This window comes from Cibotium barometz, chromosome 9, assembly GCF_041138505.1.
Source record: "Cibotium barometz isolate CiBa-2024 chromosome 9, ASM4113850v1, whole genome shotgun sequence".
Lineage (NCBI taxonomy): Eukaryota > Viridiplantae > Streptophyta > Polypodiopsida > Cyatheales > Cibotiaceae > Cibotium > Cibotium barometz.
Genome location: NC_141054.1, coordinates 41,274,391 through 41,295,920, shown reverse-complemented (window position 1 = coordinate 41,295,920; position 21,530 = coordinate 41,274,391). Strand labels below are relative to the sequence as shown.

Here is a 21,530-nt window from a genome sequence, read left to right as displayed (position 1 = left end):
GCAAAGATGGCTAGGCTCATTCATATGAAGACTAGTGCTACTACTTAGTGATTGTGCTACCAAGCTCACGAGTATTCCAAGCAAGAGGTTAAATCGTTGAAAACCTTCCTAGATGTAAGTTCAACTAATCACCCTGACACTACATTCTACAAACATATGTTTTACGAGGAAGATTTTGATAAGGAGAATTAAACAATGCCAAGCATGCAACTAATCAATTGACACAGCTCATGTTTACGTAAAGAAACTATCCCAGGTTTGAATGAAGGATAATTTACAAAATAATAAGGTGCAATCAAACTACATTTTTTTTTACATAAATGTTGCATGTTCATTTTCAAGAGAATATTTGTACAACTTAAGATGGATCTCAGTTTAAGGAAACAAGAAGGAATCAGTTAAAGGTGTGTGTTTCTACAAATACACACACCTACACACATAATGAGCAAGCTCTCCCCTTCAATACTAGGGACTTGTTGTAGGTTCAATCCTTCATTGTTGGTGTAGCCAGGTTGTTCAAATGGTACGTGAAAGATGTAGAGTTTCCTAAAGATATAAATAATGGACCATTTGAAATTATTGAAGTGATTTAACACATTTGCGTTTGATTTCGAAGTGTCGGGTTTCATGTCAATGGCCTAAGGTGTTGAAAGATAGAAAATAGTCTAATTTCATGAGATGAACTCATCCAATAAAGGAATTAATGCAATGTGTTCCACACAAACCAAAGGCAATTTAGGGTCTCACGAACACCTAGAATAGTGTTGCAAATTTTCACAGGTCAGGTTTGTTGCTCATTCAGCCACCCTATGTGGTGGTCGGCATGGATCCTTAGAGACCTAGACTCTGCTACATTAAAGGTCATTTCTAGTAGGCTATCTTCAACGAACGTCAAGATTCAATTAATTCCTCTAAATTTCACCAAGCAGAAGGCTATCTTATTGGTTTTGCTTACGTATCTTCTCAGTTTCTTACCCATCATGGACCTAATGGCTTACAGGTTAATGCATGTGAAGAGATCATTCCCAACCTCCACCATTACCAAAGAAACCCTTAGTCACCACCCATTTCAATTTAACTTTGATCTTTAGAATAAGAAGTTGGAAGAATCAATGCATCTATTCCTAAAGCTGCATATTGAAATTCAACACTCCAACTCTTTTGCTAGCTCTTATCTATATGGTGGTGCTCTAAAGCAGGCATGTATGCTGACTTTAGAGCAGCAGGTACAATAAGGTACTTTCTCCCAAACTGTTTCACACAATCCTTGGTGGTGAGCATGGAGCTTCTTGTGTACAGCATGGTTGTAGAATTAAGCTCATCCTCTGCAAATCCGCAGGCAACAAAGAAAGGCCTGCAGCAATCCAAAAATTCAATATGCGACTTAAATCTCTCATGTGAACACGGCCTCCGTGAAGGAGAGAAATAACTTACTGTTGCTCAGGTGAAGTAACTGCAGCAATGTCAGTTATTCCGCGCCGTCCAAGCTCTCTGCATGGTTGGTATAAGTCACATCTACAATGTATAGAGCTTTAAAGGAAAATATGGAACTACAGAAAAGGTAAACGAATATCAGTACTACTGGCTGCTTTAAAATGGAAGGAAACAAGAAGTTTCACCTAACTATTCGCTGCAATACTTGCCGACCAAAACCTCGCCTTTGTAGAGATGGAGACACCTGCAACCAGATTTGCTTTCCAGATTAACTCAAAAGGACATGCCCAAAGCACTAGCATGTCGATCTCAGAGCCAGTTGATGACTAGAGTTGCTAGCATCAGACATAAAAATACAACCATTCAAGATGCGGCAGTAGATGGCGTTGCTCATGGCAAGGGTGGACAGAGGTACCTCCTACATCACTTGGGGGGCGGATGTCTTCTCATAAACCCATGTCATGGTTGCGTCAATTGAAAATCAAAACTCCTTATATAAATTTGCAAGTGGATAGTTTCGTGTGTGTGTTTTTGGTGTACTGATTTTTTTAAATCACCTCATCTTAGTTAACAATAAACTCTTTTGTCTATTGTAGGAGAGTTTATCACTAAGTGCTCATCTTAAAATATTGACCTTGTAGGCCCTTGGGCATCAAGTGGATGATGGTTAATTTCCTATCAGCATTGATCTTGGCCTTTTATGAGCATCATCCTTGTACAGATCTCCACCATCAAGTTATCTTCTATACACATTCATCAAATCCACTAATCTCCCATCAGTCATCGACCCTTATTCCATTGCATAGATCCTCATCATACAAACAAGCCACCAACATCACACATACCTTTTCTTCACTAAGGTCCTTATGAACCAGTCACAACTATAAACAAATGCCTATGCATCAATCTACATCACCACAAACTAGTCCACAATCCAAGCACCACATTCCGTTGAATTATCATCACATAAATACCCCATTGGTCCCTTCATGCCCTCCATTGCCAAGAAACGTGCATAAAACAAGGCACTCCAAACAGCATTGTCAACCACAAGAAATATTCGTTCTTGAAATTGAAGTGACTCAAGGGTTAGGGTTAGGGTTTACACAGGTTCAAGCAAGCGTGGAAACCAAGATGAGAGATGAACACGACTTCCAGTATGCTTCAATGATAGAAAAGTGAAGTACAATAGCCACATGATAGTGACCCTAAAAGATAAGTGTTCACATGTCCGGCCATAAATGTGCCGGGTGGACCAAAACACTTATAAACTGCATATAAGTGAAACTAACCTAAACTGGGGGAAAAAACCTCCACTAACTGAAGTAAAAAGTGCCCCAGTAATCTACTGATGATCACTAGCACTCCTCTGGGTGCATACACAGCATAAAACCCAACAAACCCCCCTGGAGTGATATGTGATCACTGTACATCATCCACCAAAAGGAAACAAATTCAAAGCATTGCGGAATGCTTCAAATTTCGGACGTGGTAATGCCTTGGTGAAGATGTCTGCCACATTCTGATCTGTAGGACAGTAGATCAGACTGATATCTACTGCCTGGAGTCTCTCCCGAACAAAATGATAGTGAATCTCAATGTCTTTCGTGCGAGCATGAAACACAGGATTCCTGGCCACAGCAATGGCACTCTGACTATCAGTATAGATAGGTGTAGGCTCCTCCACTGAAATATCCATATCAGTCATGAGACGACGCAGCCAAACACACTCAACAGTAGTAGTGTAGGCTGCTCTGTACTCTGCCTCACAAGACGAAGTGGCCACTGTGGTCTGTTTCTTGCTTAGCCAAGAAATGCATGAAGCGCCAAGGAAGAAACAATTTCCACTAGTGGAATGTCTGGTATCAAAGTCACCAGCCCAATCTGAATCACTGTAAGCATGTAACTGCATGTCACCCCCCTCAGGATAAAGCAAACCAAGAGACGAGGTACCCTGCAAATAACGGAATACACGCTTCACAGCTTGCCAATGTGACAACCGTGGGCTATGCATGAATCTGCTCAAATGAGAGACTGCATACTGAATATCTGGCCTTGTATTACACAAGTAAATGAGGTACCCAACAGCTTGAGCATATGTAGTGGCATCAAAGGAAACACTGTCATCTTGTAGTGACAGTTTCATCCCAGGCTCCATAAGAGTACTAATAGGCTTGCAATCCTGAAATTTAAACTTCTCCAGAAGTTTAGCAACATAACGTGATTGCAACAACCCAATGCCTCTGTTATCCTGCACAAACTGTATGCCCAAATAGTAATGTACAAGGCCCAAGTCAGACATGTCAAATGTCTGTTGCAGTATCTCCTTAAAAGCTGCAATTTTGTCATCATTTGATCCCATGAGCAAGAGATCATCCACATAAAGACTGATGACCAGCAGATCTGTCTCTTCTTTCTTCACATACAAAGTGGCCTCTGATGGACTGTTCACAAATCCCTCAGTGAGTAGAAAAGCATCTATTTTTGCATACCAAGCTCGTGGAGCTTGTTTCAAACCATACAAGGCCTTTTTCAGCCTGCATACTTTCCCCTCATGACCATGTTCTGCAAATCCCATGGGCTGAAACACATAAACTTCCTCCTCGAGGTCCCCATGTAGGAATGCAGTCTTTATGTCCAACTGGTGAACAACCCAACCACAATGTGCAGCCAATGCAATGACACACCTAAGTGTCGACATACGGGATGTAGGAGCAAATGTCTCCTCATAATCAATGCCCTTCTTCTATGCATAGCCCTTTGCAACTAGACGGGCTTTGTACCTGTCAATGGATCCATCTGCATGTCTTTTCAACTTGTAGACCCATTTAGTACCAATGGCTTTCTTGCCTTTGGGCAGATCAACCAAATCCCATGTTTGATTCTTTTTAATAGAATCAATCTCATCCTGCATGGCTTTGTTCCAATGCACATTATCTCGTGCATCCACAAATGAATCAGGCTCATCATCATCCTGTAAACTGGCTGCCATAACCAGATTCAAATCCATGATGTGTGCATGCTCATTGGTCCTTGTTTCCCTACGAGTACGACCAGCAAGAGGACCCTCTAAGTGGCTGTCCTGTAATGTCCTCAAATACCATCTAGGTATATGTCTGACCTGTGGTGCCTGCTGTCCCATATTTGGTTCAGCTTCTGGCTGATTTGGCTGCTGAATTTCTGCACCACCTACATCATTTGCTGGCTGTCCAGTACCCTCATGAGTTGGATCACCAACTGTGGAATGAAACTCCATGGGTAGTAGACCTTCAAACACATCATTTTCAGCCTGATTTGCCTCATAACCAGCCATGGATATCTCTGATTTTTCATCAAAAATCACATCCCGACTGATGAATATCTTCCTGGATAGTGGGTCATAATGCCTTTGTGGGACATCGATTCAAAATATGACAAGCACACATTACTGCTTCCACCCAAAAGATATGTGGTAGTCTTTTTGCCTTTAGCATACATCTGGCCATCTCCATGAGTGACCGATTCTTTCTTTCTGCAACCCCATTCTGCTGTGGAGTGTAAGAAGTAGTATACTGATGTTTTATACCTCTACTCCCAAGAAAGGAATTCAGCACATATGACATATATTCCCCCCCTCGGTCAGAACGGAGAGTCTTCACCTTGCATCCTAACTCTGTCTCAGCAAGTGCTACAAAGGCCAAAAATGCATCATATACCTGTGATTTCTGTGTCAAAGGATAGACCCAGCATATACGAGAGAAGTCATCAATAAATGTTGCAAAATAAAAGCAACCACCTAATGACTTTGTCTGCATGGGACCACAAAGATCACTGTGTATAAGTTGCAACTTTGTAGTTGCTCTTAGAGCCTGATCACGTGGGAAGGAAAACCTGTGCATTTTTCCCAAAATACATCCTTCACAAATGTGATCTGGAGGCTTCTCCATGAGAGGTAGATCTGTAAACATATTATGTCGCTGCATAAGCATAAGACTACCAAAATTTACATGCCCCATGCGAGCATGCCATAACTCCGCATCAACCATAGCTGGAGTAAGAGTGAATGCATGATAAGCAGACTGATCCACTGGCTGAAATGCATCCAACTCATAAAGTCCATGACATAATGTACCAATAAGCATCAAGGTCAAGGCATTTGCTTTGTCTCTGACCATGCATTTATCATCATCAAAGTAGACCTGCATTCCACAATGTGCTAAAGAAGAAATGGACAACAAATTCTTCTTTATCCCTGGTACATATAAGGCATCTGTAAGGCGGAGAATGGAGCCATCAATGGCTGTAAGCTGAATCTCCCCAATGCCACAAACTGGATATGAAGCATTGTTGGCACACTGAACAGTTTTGCCAACAGGGGCAGGGCCAACATGACTAAACAAATCCCTGCGAGATGTGATATGCTTTGAGGCACCACTATCAAAATACCAAGTACATGCATGCTCTGTCAAACTAAGTGCCTGTGAAGACCAAGAGGCATCATAGCTGCATGTATAAAAACAGTAATCCCTGTCCTCAACAAAAGAAGCAGTCTCTGGAGGAGCTTTAGGAGTATCATTAACTGACATCCCAGCTTCCTTTGCCTTCTCTTTGGCAATCCTCTTCCTACATTCCGTGATGTAGTGACCTGGCTTCTTACAGTAATGACATTTGCCCTTCTTCTTGGGCTGTCCATCACCTTTCTTGGTATCCTGTGAAGAACCACCATCACCTGAATTTTGATTTGCACTCTTTGGCTGAGTTTTTCCTTTCCCCTTTTGACCTGTAGTAAATGCTTGTTCAGCATTTGTGTTCATATTCATATTCTTCCTCATTTGCTCCTCTTGTAGTAAGAGAGCAACAAGTTCCCGATACTTGAGGGGTTCAACAGCATTCCTCATGCTGAGGTTCAAAGAGGTATGGAAAGCCAAGTAAGATCTTGGCAAAGAGTGCAAGATGGTGGACACAAGCTGTGTCTCAGGAATAATCTCATCCACATTGATGAGTTGCTCTCTCAAATCCTGCAGCTTGTTTAAGTGGCTAGACATATCATCTCCTTCATTCATTTTCTGATTTTCCAGCTCTCTTTTCAAAAATGAGATCCTAGCCTCATTACGAGCAGCATACATCTGCTCCAAAGTCACCCATGCATGTGAAGAGCCAGCTGAACGAATATGAGGTATAATGGACCTCTGTACTGACAATGCAATGAGTGACAAAGCTTGTGCATCCCTGGCATCCCATGTCTTTTGAGCATTTGTTCTCTGAACAGGCAATGGCTGTCCTGGAGCCTGTACCTGTTGTCCTCGTCCACGAGCACCCCCTTGGGGAGGAGTCTCTGGAGCCAATGGACCTGGACGTGGTTCATCACCACTAACAAAATCCCAAAGACCTTTTGCCACAAGCACATTTTTCAACATAAAACTCCACAAGGAGTAGTTCGTGCCATCCAATTTGTCTTCCTTAGACAAATATGTGAATACATCACTTTGCTGTTGATTTGTCATTATGCTTTACGCACAATGTTGTACCTGTTTACCAAAAAAAAACCCAATAGCAAAAACCCTAATAACAACTGTACTCCACTGAATACAGTTCACCCAAATCTGCCTGCACTCTCAATCCTCTGAATGTGCAGCTCAATGCACCAATGACTGAGTAGAGCAGCAAATGGCGTACACAATGCCAAAATGCCCCAAAAATGCCCAAATTTGCTGCACCCAAACTGTGCAAAAAACCTGTATATTTTCTTGCTAGAAAATCTGCCTATTGTGCCTGTATATTTTCACAGAGAAAATAAAAATGCCCAATATTCAAAATATGTAATGCTTACCACTTCTGTATTGTGCAGGTACTCAGCAACTCAGTCGAGGTGCTGTACTGTTCATGTACTTTGACTGTACTAATGCAGTAGTGTACTACCAGTTCCACAGTACTGTCCTGGCGCAGTCTTCGAATCAGGTACAGTAGGCGGCGCTTGACTGTTGCAGTACCCGACTGAAGGCGACCAAGTTACAGAAGGCGGCGCACAGCTGTATGGCTGCGCTTGACTGTACGGGCTGGTACACGTACGCTGAAGGCGATGCAGGTTGCAGTAAACAAGTGCGCTGCAGGTACAGTACAAGTACTGAAGTCGGCTATTTGCAGGCGGCGCAGACTGGCTGGTACACGAGCGCTGACTGAACAGAATGCTGTACGGCGCACGACTGTAGCTTAAGGGTGTACGGGCAGCAGGCGCACAACTGTAGCTGAAGGCGGCGCACAGTGGGTGTACGGGCAGCAGGTTCTGAGACCTCAATATGGCACACAACAATGGCAAAGTACGGGCAGTGCAAGGCAGAGCTTCAATGGCTCTGATACCAATTGAAGTGACTCAAGGGTTAGGGTTAGGGTTTACACAGGTTCAAGCAAGCGTGGAAACCAAGATGAGAGATGAACACGACTTCCAGTATGCTTCAATGATAGAAAAGTGAAGTACAATAGCCACATGATAGTGACCCTAAAAGATAAGTGTTCACATGTCCGGCCATAAATGTGCCGGGTGGACCAAAACACTTATAAACTGCATATAAGTGAAACTAACCTAAACTGGGGGAAAAAACCTCCACTAACTGAAGTAAAAAGTGCCCCAGTAATCTACTGATGATCACTAGCACTCCTCTGGGTGCATACACAGCATAAAACCCAACAGAAATTCCCTAGTTCAATGGCAACCCGCTTAACACACATAGGCACCCTTCCCCGTCAAACATATCAGCTTTAAAGACAAGATGAGCCATAGGAGCAGTCCTGAATTCAGCATTAAGATGTCCAAAATCCCCTCCAGACAAGCCCGAACCATGAGCCATAGGAGCAGTCCTGAATTCAGCATTAAGATGGGCAAAATCCCCTCCAGACAAGGAAACCCATGAATCATAAGTGGTGCCCTAATACCAACATAGATATGTTCTCTTCTTGATGCTTCTCCAAGGATTGATTTGGGATAGTATCAGGTTCTCATCGGTTGTTTGGTATGGTTGACCTACTCCCGATTGGACATTTGTTTCACAGTCAACGTATTGAGTTCTTTCACATCCAAGCCCCGTCAGCAGCATTGGCAATGTGCTATCAGGGTGCTTCAATACTGGAGTGGTACTTTGGATTTTGGCATCTTTTATGGCCAGAGGTACACTCTTGTTGGATGGACTAATTCTGATTGGGCTGGAGATCCGGATACTCGACGTTCAACCACTGATTGTGTTTTCTCACTTGGGTCGGGAGCCCTTTCATGGAGCAATGAAAAGCAACCTACTGTGGCGCTTTCCTCTACAGAGGCAAAGTATCGAGCAGCTTGCTATGCTGCATGTGAGGCCATGTGGTTGCGGAGATTATTGGGAGAACTTGGCTTTCCTTGAAACCGGCCTTCAGCAACTTGACGGGCGGTGAACACACTTAATCACACTTTAATCACTTTATGAACTGGAATAATAAATTTGGAAGAAAAAGAAAATATTTAAGTGGAGCTAGAGTGCTCCTGCACAAAGGACCAATTGGCCCCAAAGCGTGGCGCCCCCGCAAGTATTTATTTATAATTCAAAGTCGGCATAGCCCTTGCACAACTCCCGAGAAGATTCCTCCTTGATCCACGGGGAGGAAATCTCCTTCAAGCTTTCACCCAAGATGTGTTGTGTTGAAACAAGAGCCTTGGCCCCCTTTTTATACAATTTTGGGGGAAAAGCATAAGCATAGCTTTTCCCCTTAGAGAAAAAAAAACTAATACAAGAGCTTTTGATTTTATTAAACTCTTCTTCGAATAGCTTTTCCCTCTCTTCTTGTTTTTTTTTTAAAATACATGGCAATTTGTGTTTGATTCCACGTTGTTTCTCTCTCTTCGCGATTTGCAGCCCGATGCTTTTGCTTTTCGGGGATTCGCCAGTTCGCCAATTCACCGTTTTGTACTGCAATCGGCCGCCTCTGCCATATCAGTCGCCTCACGTGCGCCTGCTCGCCATCAAGCTTCGCTTGCAATCCAAGTCGCCTCTGCCACGTCAGCCGTGCATGCTGCGCTGGCTGCTGACGCCTCTGTGCTGGCTGCAGTCGGGTGCCACGTGGCAACGCCACGTCACCTAGACGGCTGTTGCAGGGTTTGTTACCCGGCTGCCCCCAAAAGAAAAGGAGTTCTCAGCTGTTGTACCTGAAACACAATAAGAGAGAGATACCCAAAACACATACATACAGATGTACAAACATATGACGATGCATACACATGTACATACAAATGGGCATGTAATAACATGTACTCACACACACACTAAACATGTATCTGTATCCTCACACATGTACAAACTTACATATGCATACATAGATCCAGACATGATTAGTGAATGTTTTAACATGCTTAAAACATGATTACAATGCTTATGATAGAGGCTCAGTCCTGTAACATTCCTCCTACCGGATCTACTCTTCTTTGGTGTGACAATCATAGTTGCATCACCATCGCCAAGAACCATGTGTTTCATGCTCGTACGAAACACATTGAGATCCAATATCACTATGTTCATGAATGGGTTCTTGCGGGAGATTCGTGTTTGGAGTATTGTCCTTCGGCAAAGAATGCAACAGATTTGTTCACCAAGCCGGTGTCTTAGACTTCCTTGGCTCCAAATCTTCCGCTTCTTGGAGTTTGTTCAGCATCCGATGCTGACAGGGAGTGTTAGCATTTCATCCTTGTATGCTGTCCATATTTTAGCCCATATTTGTTCCCTTTTTAAGGCCCTTGATTGTGGGCTGGCCACCCTATTTTTCCCCCATCTTCGTGGCATTTTTCCTAGGTCAGGTCCTTCATGACCTATCGACCAGCTCCAATCGGCCAATCACCCATCCGTTTCCATGGCCGCTTCTCCTTTCCCAAGTGATAGTCACAAGAAACGGCCGTTTCCACCCCTAAAAATGTGTTTCCCCATTTCCATTCCTCCAACATTTCCGTTCCCGTTTCTCGTTTCTAGTGACTATGCCTTGGAAGGACTTCCTCCTTGCTCAGATCTCCATCCGCACCACACCTAGGAGAGCCTTGGCCTCAGTGCACAAGATGGATTTTCACAGAGATGCCGGCACGTGGCTTTAGCCCAGCATTTGAGGACAGATTTGTAGCTAGTCTCTTGCATGCTTGGGATCATCTCAAGCCGGCCTTTCGCAGTTAGCTCCAATAGCCTCTACTCTAGAAGCCCATGGTCCGTCTACCCAACGGCCACATGATCAAGGCTCGCCCGCACATATCATGGGGAGCTTTGAGCACGAACCCTGTGTCACCATTTGGTCCCTCACCCGTCTCGAATAGTGTTTTATACACTAGGTGGAACCAAGGTGTGAACGGGGATTTTTCCACAGAAGCAGCAAAGCCACAGGATGGAAGACGCCTGTGTAAAGCCAAGTCTTGTCGCAGAACGTGTGTAAAGGCTTATCTGGCATATTTCTATTTGAAGGCGGATTACAGGACATGAGTTTACAGGATTTTACTCACTTTTATGGTTTATAAGGATACATGTTCACACTTATAAGTGGGTGGACATGTGGGGTTTTGGTCAAGGAATATATATATATGAGGTGGACCTAATCTTTTAAACCAAGTGTGCACACATTAAGTGGGCGCCTGTTTTTAACTCCCAAAAAGAGACATTTTTGGCATTTTTGGAGGGGCTGCCACTTTTAACTATGGAAAAAGCAAGCATATGCTGGAAATAGAGGGGGGGGGGGGGGGGGGGGTCGACTTTATAAAAGGGGAAGTGATGCGCAGATAAGAGGAGGAGGCAACTAGCTCTATATGGTTCTCTCCCTCTCCTTCTCTCCCAAGCGCTGTCCGTACAAGGAGGAGGGCAGCAGTTCCTTCTCTCCTAGGCGAGAGTAGACGGGCAGATTTTCCTCTGGTTTCATTGGCCATACAGGACCTTCAGCAGCACATGCACTGGCCGTACAGGTTCTGTTTGCTTCCTCTTCGCCCAGTCTTCAGCAGGCAGCAGATTTTCCTCGCCTTCTCCTCAGTTTGCTGGCCGTACAGAAGGGGGTAGCAGGCTGATCAGTTTGTTGGCCGTACAGGGGGCAGCAGGCAGACTCTCCTCTCTTTTGCTATCCGTACGCAGCAGAAGGGGCTGCAAGTGACACAACATACTCTCTCCTCTCCCTCTACACTGGTCGTACAAAGATTCAGCCGCCGACGGGGCCTGTCCGTACAGTCGTACAGGGACAGTACAGGTCACACATTGTAACGTGCGGAAGCTCTAGGTAGTCTTCTTTCAGCCCTAAACACTCTTGGGAACCATCTGATGCAAAAACGCAGGTATAGAGAGAGAGTTGTGCTGGAAATTCAATATATTCTTCTATGATACAAAAAGGTATCTGAATCTGCAGCCATGGGCTGCCTTACATAAAAGGTAATTACACCTAAATCTGTCCCCTGTGGGACCTCTAAGGATCCAAACCCCTAGTGGGATTGAATGCTTAAACACAATGAGCACTTGGGCTATTTATAGCCTTTGAAATCCATGTGGAACTGGGCGGCCAGTAATAAATGCATAAAATGTCATTTAATACATCCGACTCCTCCTTGTTCATGATGCGCAGCCGACTGGTCCTCCTTCCTGTTCATGATGCACAGCCAACTAGTCCTCTTGCTGGCGCCTGCTGCTGCCCCTATTTCTGGTTCAGCCGACCATGTCCATGAGCAGCCGACAGCCACCTGTCCTTCAGCTCCAGTCTACACTGCCAACAGTTGCTCTATGCTCTATTAACCTGGTTCTGCTCTTTATCTGGCTGCCTCTTCAGGATCTAGCCTGGAGAATGTCCATGGCATCTATGATGCACATGACATCCCCCTCTGCTAAACTTGATGACGGGAATCCAACCTGCTCTTGGATGACTGTCATCATCCCAATCCTTTTCCCGAAGTCCCTCTGTCATCCATCCATCCCTGGCAACCCTTTTTCTCTGAAAACCCGGCCTGTTCTCCAAACCACTCTGCCTCTGATGAAGATCTATGCATCCGGTTTTCCTCTAGTCCACCATCCATTCCTACCCTGACTCTGAACACTGTCTTGGTCTTCTTTCCTGGAACTGAGTCTGGCACTCTCACATCACCCTTGGAGGATAAACCTCCCTTGGGACCGTTGCCTGAGAACCTATCTGGCTCACGACACTGCCATCCCCATCTGGCACTGTGGAACACCGCCAACAAACCTCCTGGGAGTTCTTCCTGATATGTGTTCCCGCCTTGGGCTTCGAATCCGTGTACTTTCCTGTACCTTGGACCTGTACACCATCATCTGGGACTGATTCAGTATTTAGCTTGGCTGAGCCTGATGCTCTGATACCAATGTAACGCGCGGAAGCTCTAGGTAGTCTTCTTTCAGCCCTAAACACTCTTGAGAACCATCTGATGCAAAAACGCAGGTATAGAGAGAGAGTAGAGAGAGAGAGAGTTGTGCTGGAAATTCAGTATATTCTTCTATGATACAAAAAGGTATCTGAATCTGCAACCATGGGCTGCCTTACATAAAAGGTGATTACACCTAAATCTGTCCCCTGTGGGACCTCTAAGGATCCAAACCCCTAGTGGGATTGAATGATTAAACACAATGAGCACTTGGGCTATTTATAGCCTTTGAAATCCATGTGGAACTGGGCGGCCAGTAATAAATGCATAAAATGTCATTTAATACATCCGACTCCTCCTTGTTCATGATGCGCAGCCGACTGGTCCTCCTTCCTGTTCATGATGCGCAGCCAACTGGTCCTCTTGCTGGCGCCTGCTGCTGCCCCTATTTCTGGTTCAGCCGACCATGTCCATGAGCAGCCGACAGCCACCTGTCCTTCAGCTCCAATCTACACTGCCAACAGTTGCTCTGTGCTCTATTAACCTGGTTCTGCTCTTTATCTGGCTGCCTCTTCAGGATCTAGCCTGGAGAATGTCCATGGCATCTATGATGCACATGACACACATGTGAAGCTTAACCGGCCAGCCTTGAGGGCAGATTTGGACCAGATTTTGAGGACAATTTTGAGGGCTGTTTTTGAACTATCTTTGCACAGATCTTGGGAGATCTTTGTAGACCGTGGACTTGTCGAAGGACTGTGGCAGGCCGTACAGTGGTACAGTGGCCAGGCAAGACTTCTCTCCCTTTTTGCTCAGGTTGTACAGTGGTACAGCAGCTGTGCCAAATCACGGATTGTTTTTGGAGAGACAAAGTACCTGTTTGAGAGTCTCTTCAAGGCTGTTTTGGCAACGTTGGGTTTGACACCAATCCGGGCTGTTGATTCTTATTGGTTCTTGGAGAGATTTGTGCTTTGATTCCTGTGCAAGTGTTTGCTAAGGAAGATTGTGGAAAGATCTGGTGTTGTTCACACCCACACCTTGGTATTCTGTAAAGCTTCTCAATCAATAAAGAAGTTCCTATGGGGGGGCCGGCCGTTCCGGCTCAGTGTTGTGTTCCTTTTAGCATTGTTTATGGTTATTTCCGCTACGTTCACATCTTTGTTTGGCATCTGAAGTGTCTGTCCATCTATCCGGGTTCCCGTCCGGTTTCACCCTACTAGGTCACTTGGAGATTGGCTTACATTCAAACAGTTGCCTCTAGAAGCCCATGGTCTATCTACCCAGCGATCACATGATCAAGGCTCGCCCGCACGTATCATGGGGAGCTTTGAGCACGAACCTTGCTAGGTCACTTGGAGATTGGCTTACATTCAAACAGTTGCCCCAAGAGGCTCACGAGAGGGGCCTTATCGAGATCCAGGGCAGAGACGAACTTAGCCTCGACATGGACTCCTCCATCGCTCCGGAGTGACTGGCCCCGATGCCGGACCCTCCTCCCCCACAGTGGCTGGGAGTATCAAATTTATGACAAATTGGCACGCAAGCACCAGTAGCTGCCTCTAACTTATCTAAAATGTTTTTCATAGTTTCCATGCTTTGTACAACACTATGGCATGAAACATGTAGCATATAAAGGAATTCCCCCCCCCTCCCCCCCCTCCTTTAATGATTGTTAAACTTCTAGCATTTGTATAAAACATTTCTGAAATGTTTACAAAATGCATAAAAACCTGGTAACTATGCCCACCACGCATTCATTTTCACTCGAAAGAGGACTGCCCACCCTTTTTCCCATAACTCCTGTGTGTGAAGGGGTGAGCCTGTTGGAAATCATGGATCTAGGGCTAGACTAGCCTATGGAGGCTCAAACATAATGCTAAACATGATTATAAACAAATGACAAAAAGCAATACAAAGCAACACAAGATGCACTTACTTGACCAAGAGATTGTGTACTTGAGAATGAGTTGTTGTGTTACATTACATTGAAATGACCCTTTATATAGGTCCAAGTACCATATGGGCTTTGCCTTTGCATGTGGGATAACTCCTAGCCTTCACCACATTCATCCACATCCCTTTGACCTTGTCTATGATATGACATAGATCACTTTTTCTAACACCCTTCCTTGATCATGGCATATCATAATGCCCTTCCTTGCTTCTAACATTACATGAAAGAAAAAGCTTAACTCATAAGGAGTATAGCTCTACAGTACATAAAAGAAATTAGCATCGCTCATAGGGAGCATAGCTTCTACATTACGAAAAGAAAATAGCATGACATGAAAACATTCCTACATGAAAACATTCCTCTCCCATACCCTATCATCATCATAGCATCATCATCATTTGTCATCATTTGTTGGTCATGGAGACCCAACTCCCCATCAATCCCCCCTTGAGGGCTACATGGCCTACTGAGAGATATTGTGGGCATCATAATAACACATAACCTACATCATCGGTGGTTAGAGGTGTCCATACATAAACATTTGGGTAAGAGAGGACATGATTCATTCGTCATTATGACATGTTTGCCATGACATAATAATCAACATAGACAGCATCTTGTTCATCTTCATTGATATCTTCGTCTTTGTCTTCATCCATTTTTGCATCTCTGTCTCCATCTTCATCTGCATCTTCATTTTGCATAGCATCTTCTTCGTCCTGACATTGCTCATAGACTGGACGTACGTGCATTCCCATCCTTGAGGCATCTTCATAATGCAGAGAATTTTCCAAAAAGATGTAAAAGAACATCCTTCCTTAAGTACCATATGAACAACCTCTTAAAGGTTTTTCAAACCTTAGTCTCAAAATAAAGAATAAATCCTTTATTTCAAGTGAGAAAAACGGCTCCACCGGCACCGCCCGTTTATTGCTGCGCTGATTTCGGATTTGTCAGGAGCTCCACACTGCGCTACTCTGATCTGGTCAACTCCATCGCCTGCTTCTCTTCAAGCACTCCCTCTTCCGGCTGTTGTGGGTGCTGATGAATGCTGAGTTGAATCGTGTTTGCTTGCTGATCATCACCTCCTCGCTGCCGTCAGCTTCTCCCGTTGTTGTTGTCTACGCTGCTATCTGCTGCTTACACTACTGTCTATTCTTTAGATGCTCACTACTTTGGATTTGCTCGTTGCCACTTGAAAAATGGTGAGCTCCACTTCCTCCTTACCGCCTGCAGTTTTGGCTTTGGCTGTATCTAAGCTTTTGGCGCATTCGTTGCTGCTACAAAGCAATTCACGAAGGGGCATGGTTCCCAACTTGTGAAGTGGTGCAGCTCCTTCACCCCACTTGTGGTGCCAGCTTTCAAGCTACCTTCATGGCCAGCTACTTGCGCAGTGCTCCCTTCTTACTATGGCCTTTGTAGCCTCTTCTTTGGTGCTGGTCTTGAGAGACGACCACTCAATGAGGCCTCGACTGCTGCTTACTGGTTGTTCCAAGGATGAACTATTGGGTTCTAAGCTTGTGCATATCCACTTTCTCTTCTTTACTCTCTCTCAATCAAATAAGAAGAACAAGAAATATCTCCCTTTGAGAGTCTAAAGAGTGATAAAGGGCTCTAAACTAAAGAGACTAACACAATAATCCTAATGAAAGAGATTAGTGCTAATGATGTGAAAAATACTAAGTTAAGCTAAAAGAGATAGACCTAAGCTATTGGAGAGCTGAACCTACCAGATCCCTAATGGTGCAAAGACTAATGCAATAATTTTGTTATTCCTTCTTCTCAATGGCACTTCCTTTTGCGGGCACCATATTGAAGAGAAATGGCAAAACAACTAATCTCAGCTAAGCCATAGCCTGCCAGGCTCTGATACCATGTTGGAAATCATGGATCTAGGGCTAGACTAGCCTATGGAGGCTCAAACATAATGCTAAACATGATTATAAACAAATGACAAAAAGCAATACAAAGCAACACAAGATGCACTTACTTGACCAAGAGATTGTGTACTTGAGAATGAGTTGTTGTGTTACATTACATTGAAATGACCCTTTATATAGGTCCAAGTACCATATGGGCTTTGCCTTTGCATGTGGGATAACTCCTAGCCTTCACCACATTCATCCACATCCCTTTGACCTTGTCTATGATATGACATAGATCACTTTTTCTAACAGAGCCACCATCCCACTAATCCCTATCCATATGATGGCAGGATGGGTTTTGCACTTGGGCTGTGTGTAACCAGCCTAAATTTTGCCATCTATGAATATTAAAATGGCATGGCATTGTGACATGGTGTTATGCTCCGTATTCATATCTCCTGCCTTGCATATTGCAATGTCCATGAGTACGTTTTGCTGTTTTGACTATGCCCGGTATGTTCAGTAAAGAAAACTACCTAAAGTCAGCTTGAACTTTCTGTTAACCTTGGCTTCGAAGTTGGGTACCATCTGCATTCTGAATGCAAGAAGTATCTAGCCTTGGGGTCATAGCTAGCATAATGGACACCGCTCAGAGACAAAGACATAATCACCACAAACATAGCCAACACAAGAGCTGCTTTTATTGCCATATCTTGCCCAAAACAAGAAGGACCCTACTCGGACAGACAGATAAGAAAATGCATGCCCAAAACAGGAAGACCCCCTGTTTTCCTTCCACTTTAATTTGAAACCAAGATTTAAAAACCCTAAACTTGAAATGTGTGTGTGTGTGTGTGTGTGTGTGTGTGTGTGTGTGAGAGAGAGAGAGAGAGAGAGAGAGAGAGAGAGCAGACCTCACCGCCAGATCGTAGATGGAAGCCGTGAGAGTGTGGTCGGAGGTGGCGCGGCCGAAGGCGATGAGTCTTCTGCGGGCCGGGGAGCGATAAAGGGCGGGAAAGAGGGGATTTTTGAGCCAGCTAAAGTTCAAATCCTGTGCTAGTGGTGGAAGGGAGGTTTCTTCAGCAGGGTCCGACTCCTCCCTCTTCATGTAGTCGCCTCCTGGGATCTCCCCTCTCATGTGGATGGACACCACCACCGTGCTGTTGCGAAGGGCCAAGCGGAGCTTGGGCGGGTGAGCAGCCTGCACCAGCGAGCCGTCCGGGTGTGTAATCGGGAACTGCAGACAGTTCTGGCCTGTTGCCGCCAACAACGCGCTTAACTCCGAAACGTTCACTGCATCCCTGTCCAGGCTTAGGGAGGTTGGCGGCAGTCGAGGAGGAGCACCTTTCCAAGGCAGCATCACACTGGCCATTGCCATGGCTCTGCATGCTATCCAAAATAATCTCAGTACCAATAATACCTTGTAGGCCCTATTCAGACCGTCCGGGTCAAGTGTCAACAACAGGCGGCAAAGAAGGGCGTGGAGGGGGCATGGGATCCACGGTGGGGGAACTCGGCACAGTTATTGAACTGATGCTGGCCGTTGGATGATCCGCCCGAAGAAGAGAAGGGTGACTGGCACCGTCGTTCACATGGGATGCTGACGTGGTATTAATGTCCCTTCTTTTGTAAACTCGGCCAAAAAAGTGAACATGGGCAAAAAAAGTAATCTCGGCCACCAGCAGCCAGCTTTGGATACGGCCAAACAATTGTGTGCAGCCCAAGAGCAACCTCAAAGGCAAGAGCAAGGGAGCAGGAGGAAGTTTATAGAGGAGGAGTAGGGCCCAACCCAGAGAGAGAGAGAGAGAGAGAGAGAGAGAGAGGATCGTTCGAGCGAGAGAGACAAGTAGAGAAAGCCCCATGTCAAGGAGGAGAGAGAGAGAGAGAGGATCATTCGACCAAGAGAGAAGCAAAGAAAGTCCCATGTTTGCCTCAGCGCACCTAGAGCAAATGTTTACTCACGCACTGGATGGAACCAAATGCCTTCGAGTTTGATGAATGCTTGGATCATGATGTGCAAAGCTTAGATCCAAGTAGTGATGATCTAGACGTCCCGGACCTCGACAAAGATTCTGGGGAGAGTTTTTCAGATGCAGTGTGTTCTCTACCAAATCCTTCAGATTACGTCTCATCCACCTATTTCGCTTTTGATAGGGAGAGATATAACCTTGTCCATATGACTGTGGAGACATTGAAAGCATGTGATAACAAAGGGATTCATGACTTGAAAAAATGGTGAAGGATGAAGGATGCCAGTGGATTGGTTTAAGGTGATGAAGGTTATGATGAAAAATGCCTTGTTTTGGGCCCTTAGCTTCAATGACTCCACAAACATTTATGCCCAGTCATCCTTTGAAAGTCTGTGAAAGGTAAAAGCAATGCTTGCATTATTTACCTTGTATATGCGCAATGAACTTCCTTAGGGATCATGAAGAACCTGAAGGTGACATGATCCAACGGTGAGGCAATTTGCATGTGGAAGCTTTCTTTCGACGTGGACATCCTTGCTACATGCCAACATGTACCGACATCAAACAGATCATCCATGTAAGATTGAAGCACTTGTGGATGCGTAGGCAAATGATACAAATCATTATTACAAGAGCTCGAAAGATGACCCTCGTGATGTGCATGCAAGATGATAGACACATTATCCAGCCCATCAACATACTTAACTTGCACCTTGAAGGGGCATTTGCATTTCTTCAACAATCGTAATCTTCACATGTGAGCTCCCTTTTGGCCAACTCTACCACCTTGATGACAAATATACTCAACATGCATTTTAGATGGCCCGTATTTCTACATAGAGCGAAGTAAGACTAGCCTCACCTTATGCTTAATCATGATGTCAGCTAAGGCATCCTCCACATTAGACCTATCTGTGAGAATATAACTTCCTTGGACAAACTTTTCTAATCCTTCTTGTTGTGCAAGTCAGGGAAAGTATCAAAAGCAACCTGCTTGTTGATGCTCTTGCAGAGTTCACATGACTTGGTCACGTTTTTGACATAAGAAACAAGTGTACCATGCTTTTGCTTGTCAATGCACCACATTGATTTGATGACGTCAAGTGTAGCGTTGATCACTGAGTGATCTCCATTTCGAGGACTACAACGACTTGATTTTAAGTCACTTTCTTTGCTTTGCCTGGTATACGTGCCTTCTTTGTTGTGGTGAGAATATAAACCTCTGATGGACGGTGAATTTGTGCACATAAAGCTTGTATTGTCTTTTGTTGGTGTTGTACATCTAGCCAAGTGTGCCGGAGGAGACAAAAAGGCCTTTTGTCATTGTCATCCAGGATGAGTGGATGTTAGAAAATGCTCTTTGTTATTCCCTCCACAACTCCTGGGCCTTGGACATTATATTCAAAACAAACGTTTTTAGCTTGCCATTGTATGCTGCTATCTTGCCAAACTAGCATGGTGTTGACTTGCCTACATGGTTCATGATGTGCACGAATGACCCTGGCACCAACCAAGAGAGCATCGTGCTTCAGCTAACCACCATGAGGGTCATCTTCTCAAGGATGAGTGCTATTCGACCAAAGGCTATTGTCATAGACAAGTCCATACAAGATCTTTAGGCTATTTTGAAAGTGGTCGACGAGGATCCTCATTGCTGGACTGAAGACCATGAAGGGCATCTAATACAAAGTGCATGCCATCTTTTAGTGTGCTGGTTTCACACGAAGAAGTCATGGGTAGAGAATCTTCTCCCTCGAGTCCCATAAGACAAGGGACATCATATCTATATAATGCCTTATCGAAACTTATGCACACACCTTCTACTGAGGAAGAGTTCGAAGCAAGGTATCAACTTCCGATGCTAAGCTATTCCTTGCATGTGAATATGCAACACTGGTGTGCAAAGACATGCATATGGCAAGAAAGGTGGCCAAAGTTTGGACACTTATTTCCACATGGAAATGTTGACACACGACTAATTTGGTGGTGTGGTGAGATTGTGGTAGTACATTAAGTACACACTCTTAGATGCTAGGATAAATAGATCTATCCTTGAATTACTACATATACTTGTAGGGAATTCTCTCACCGATACTCGGATGGCAGGGATGTTGCTCGAATTTTTCAAACAAAGGTAAGAACTAGGTATGGTTTCTTGCCCTACTTTCTATATTCATTTTATTGTCTTCTTTGTACTTCTCTCTTACGGTACTTGTGTCTTCTTGCTTCACTTAATGGTTTGCCTCTTTTCATCTGATTGTGGTCAGTTCAATACATATGGCAAAAGCAAGAGAGATATAGCTAAGTTGGTTGTATCTCTACAAGAGAAAAGATAATTCAAAGGTTCAAGGTTGATCCTTCCACTCTTTTAGTTGTGAATGAGGCCTCGATGCTTTTTAGGATTCAATGTGTGAGTACATTATCCCATTGGTACTTGGTTAGCATGCAGTCAAGCTATTGTGAGTCTTCGAATTGGACAACTAATTGTAAGCACATGTACGGAATTTGGCTTATACTCAAGGACACCTACATTCCATTTTGCCCATTGTTGACCTTGTGCATGCAATGGCCAGAATGCCTGGTTTAGAAGATATACGCAATGACTGGAGTTATAAGTTCATGCTACCTCATCTCAACAATTTGTCAATGATGCGGATCTACTTGCCTCCATTAAGGATTTCAAGAAGGTCCTTGACGGAGGATATCCCCACATTCAACTCCATGGTCAAGGAAGCAACCCTTCAGCAAAACTAAAAAATATCCAAGGATAATCTCTTGAATGTGCTAACTCCGAATGAGATTGACTTGCCAACAAAAGGAGGTATTAGGCAGGCTTAATTTAATGTCACGCATACATGAATTGGGCATGGGATATGACCTTCTACACACAACAATGTACATGTAGAGCCATGCTCTTTTCAGCCAGCAAAGTGAGCATTTACCTGTTATGAGACTGATAGGAAACACTAAAAGGTAAGACTAGG

General features: G+C 44.4%; 1 protein-coding gene across 2 annotated transcripts; it reads right to left on the bottom strand.

Moving 5' to 3' along the window:
• Positions 1-522: 522 nt before the first annotated feature.
• LOC147635592 (Acyl-CoA N-acyltransferases (NAT) superfamily protein) lies at positions 523-18,014 on the bottom strand. 2 transcript variants are annotated; one of them, XM_086802969.1, is made up of 4 exons: positions 17,496-18,009; positions 1,620-1,678; positions 1,435-1,491; positions 523-1,354 (listed from the first exon to the last, which is right to left on the bottom strand). In XM_086802969.1, exons 1-4 carry the CDS (start codon positions 17,952-17,954, stop codon positions 1,165-1,167), a joined length of 765 nt encoding a protein of 254 aa, XP_086659095.1. In that variant the 5' UTR covers positions 17,955-18,009; the 3' UTR covers positions 523-1,164. The 2 variants fall into 2 exon arrangements, with proteins under 2 accessions (XP_086659095.1, XP_086659094.1); XM_086802968.1 differs by lacking the exons at positions 523-1,354; positions 1,435-1,491; positions 1,620-1,678 and adding an exon at positions 7,933-9,546 and having other exon boundaries at positions 17,496-18,014.
• Between the last annotated feature and the right edge of the window lie 3,516 nt (positions 18,015-21,530).

What these genes read in the sequence shown, in the direction of transcription:
- LOC147635592 (XM_086802968.1), bottom strand. Translation starts at nt 17,954, where the DNA reads ATGGCAATGGCCAGTGTGATGCTGCCTTGGAAAGGTGCTCCTCCTCGA. An exon ending in CTTCCATCTACGATCTGGCG is followed by an intron (nt 9,547 to 17,495) that starts GTGAGGTCTGCT and finishes TTTTGGGGGCAG; the next exon opens with CCGGGTAACAAACCCTGCAA.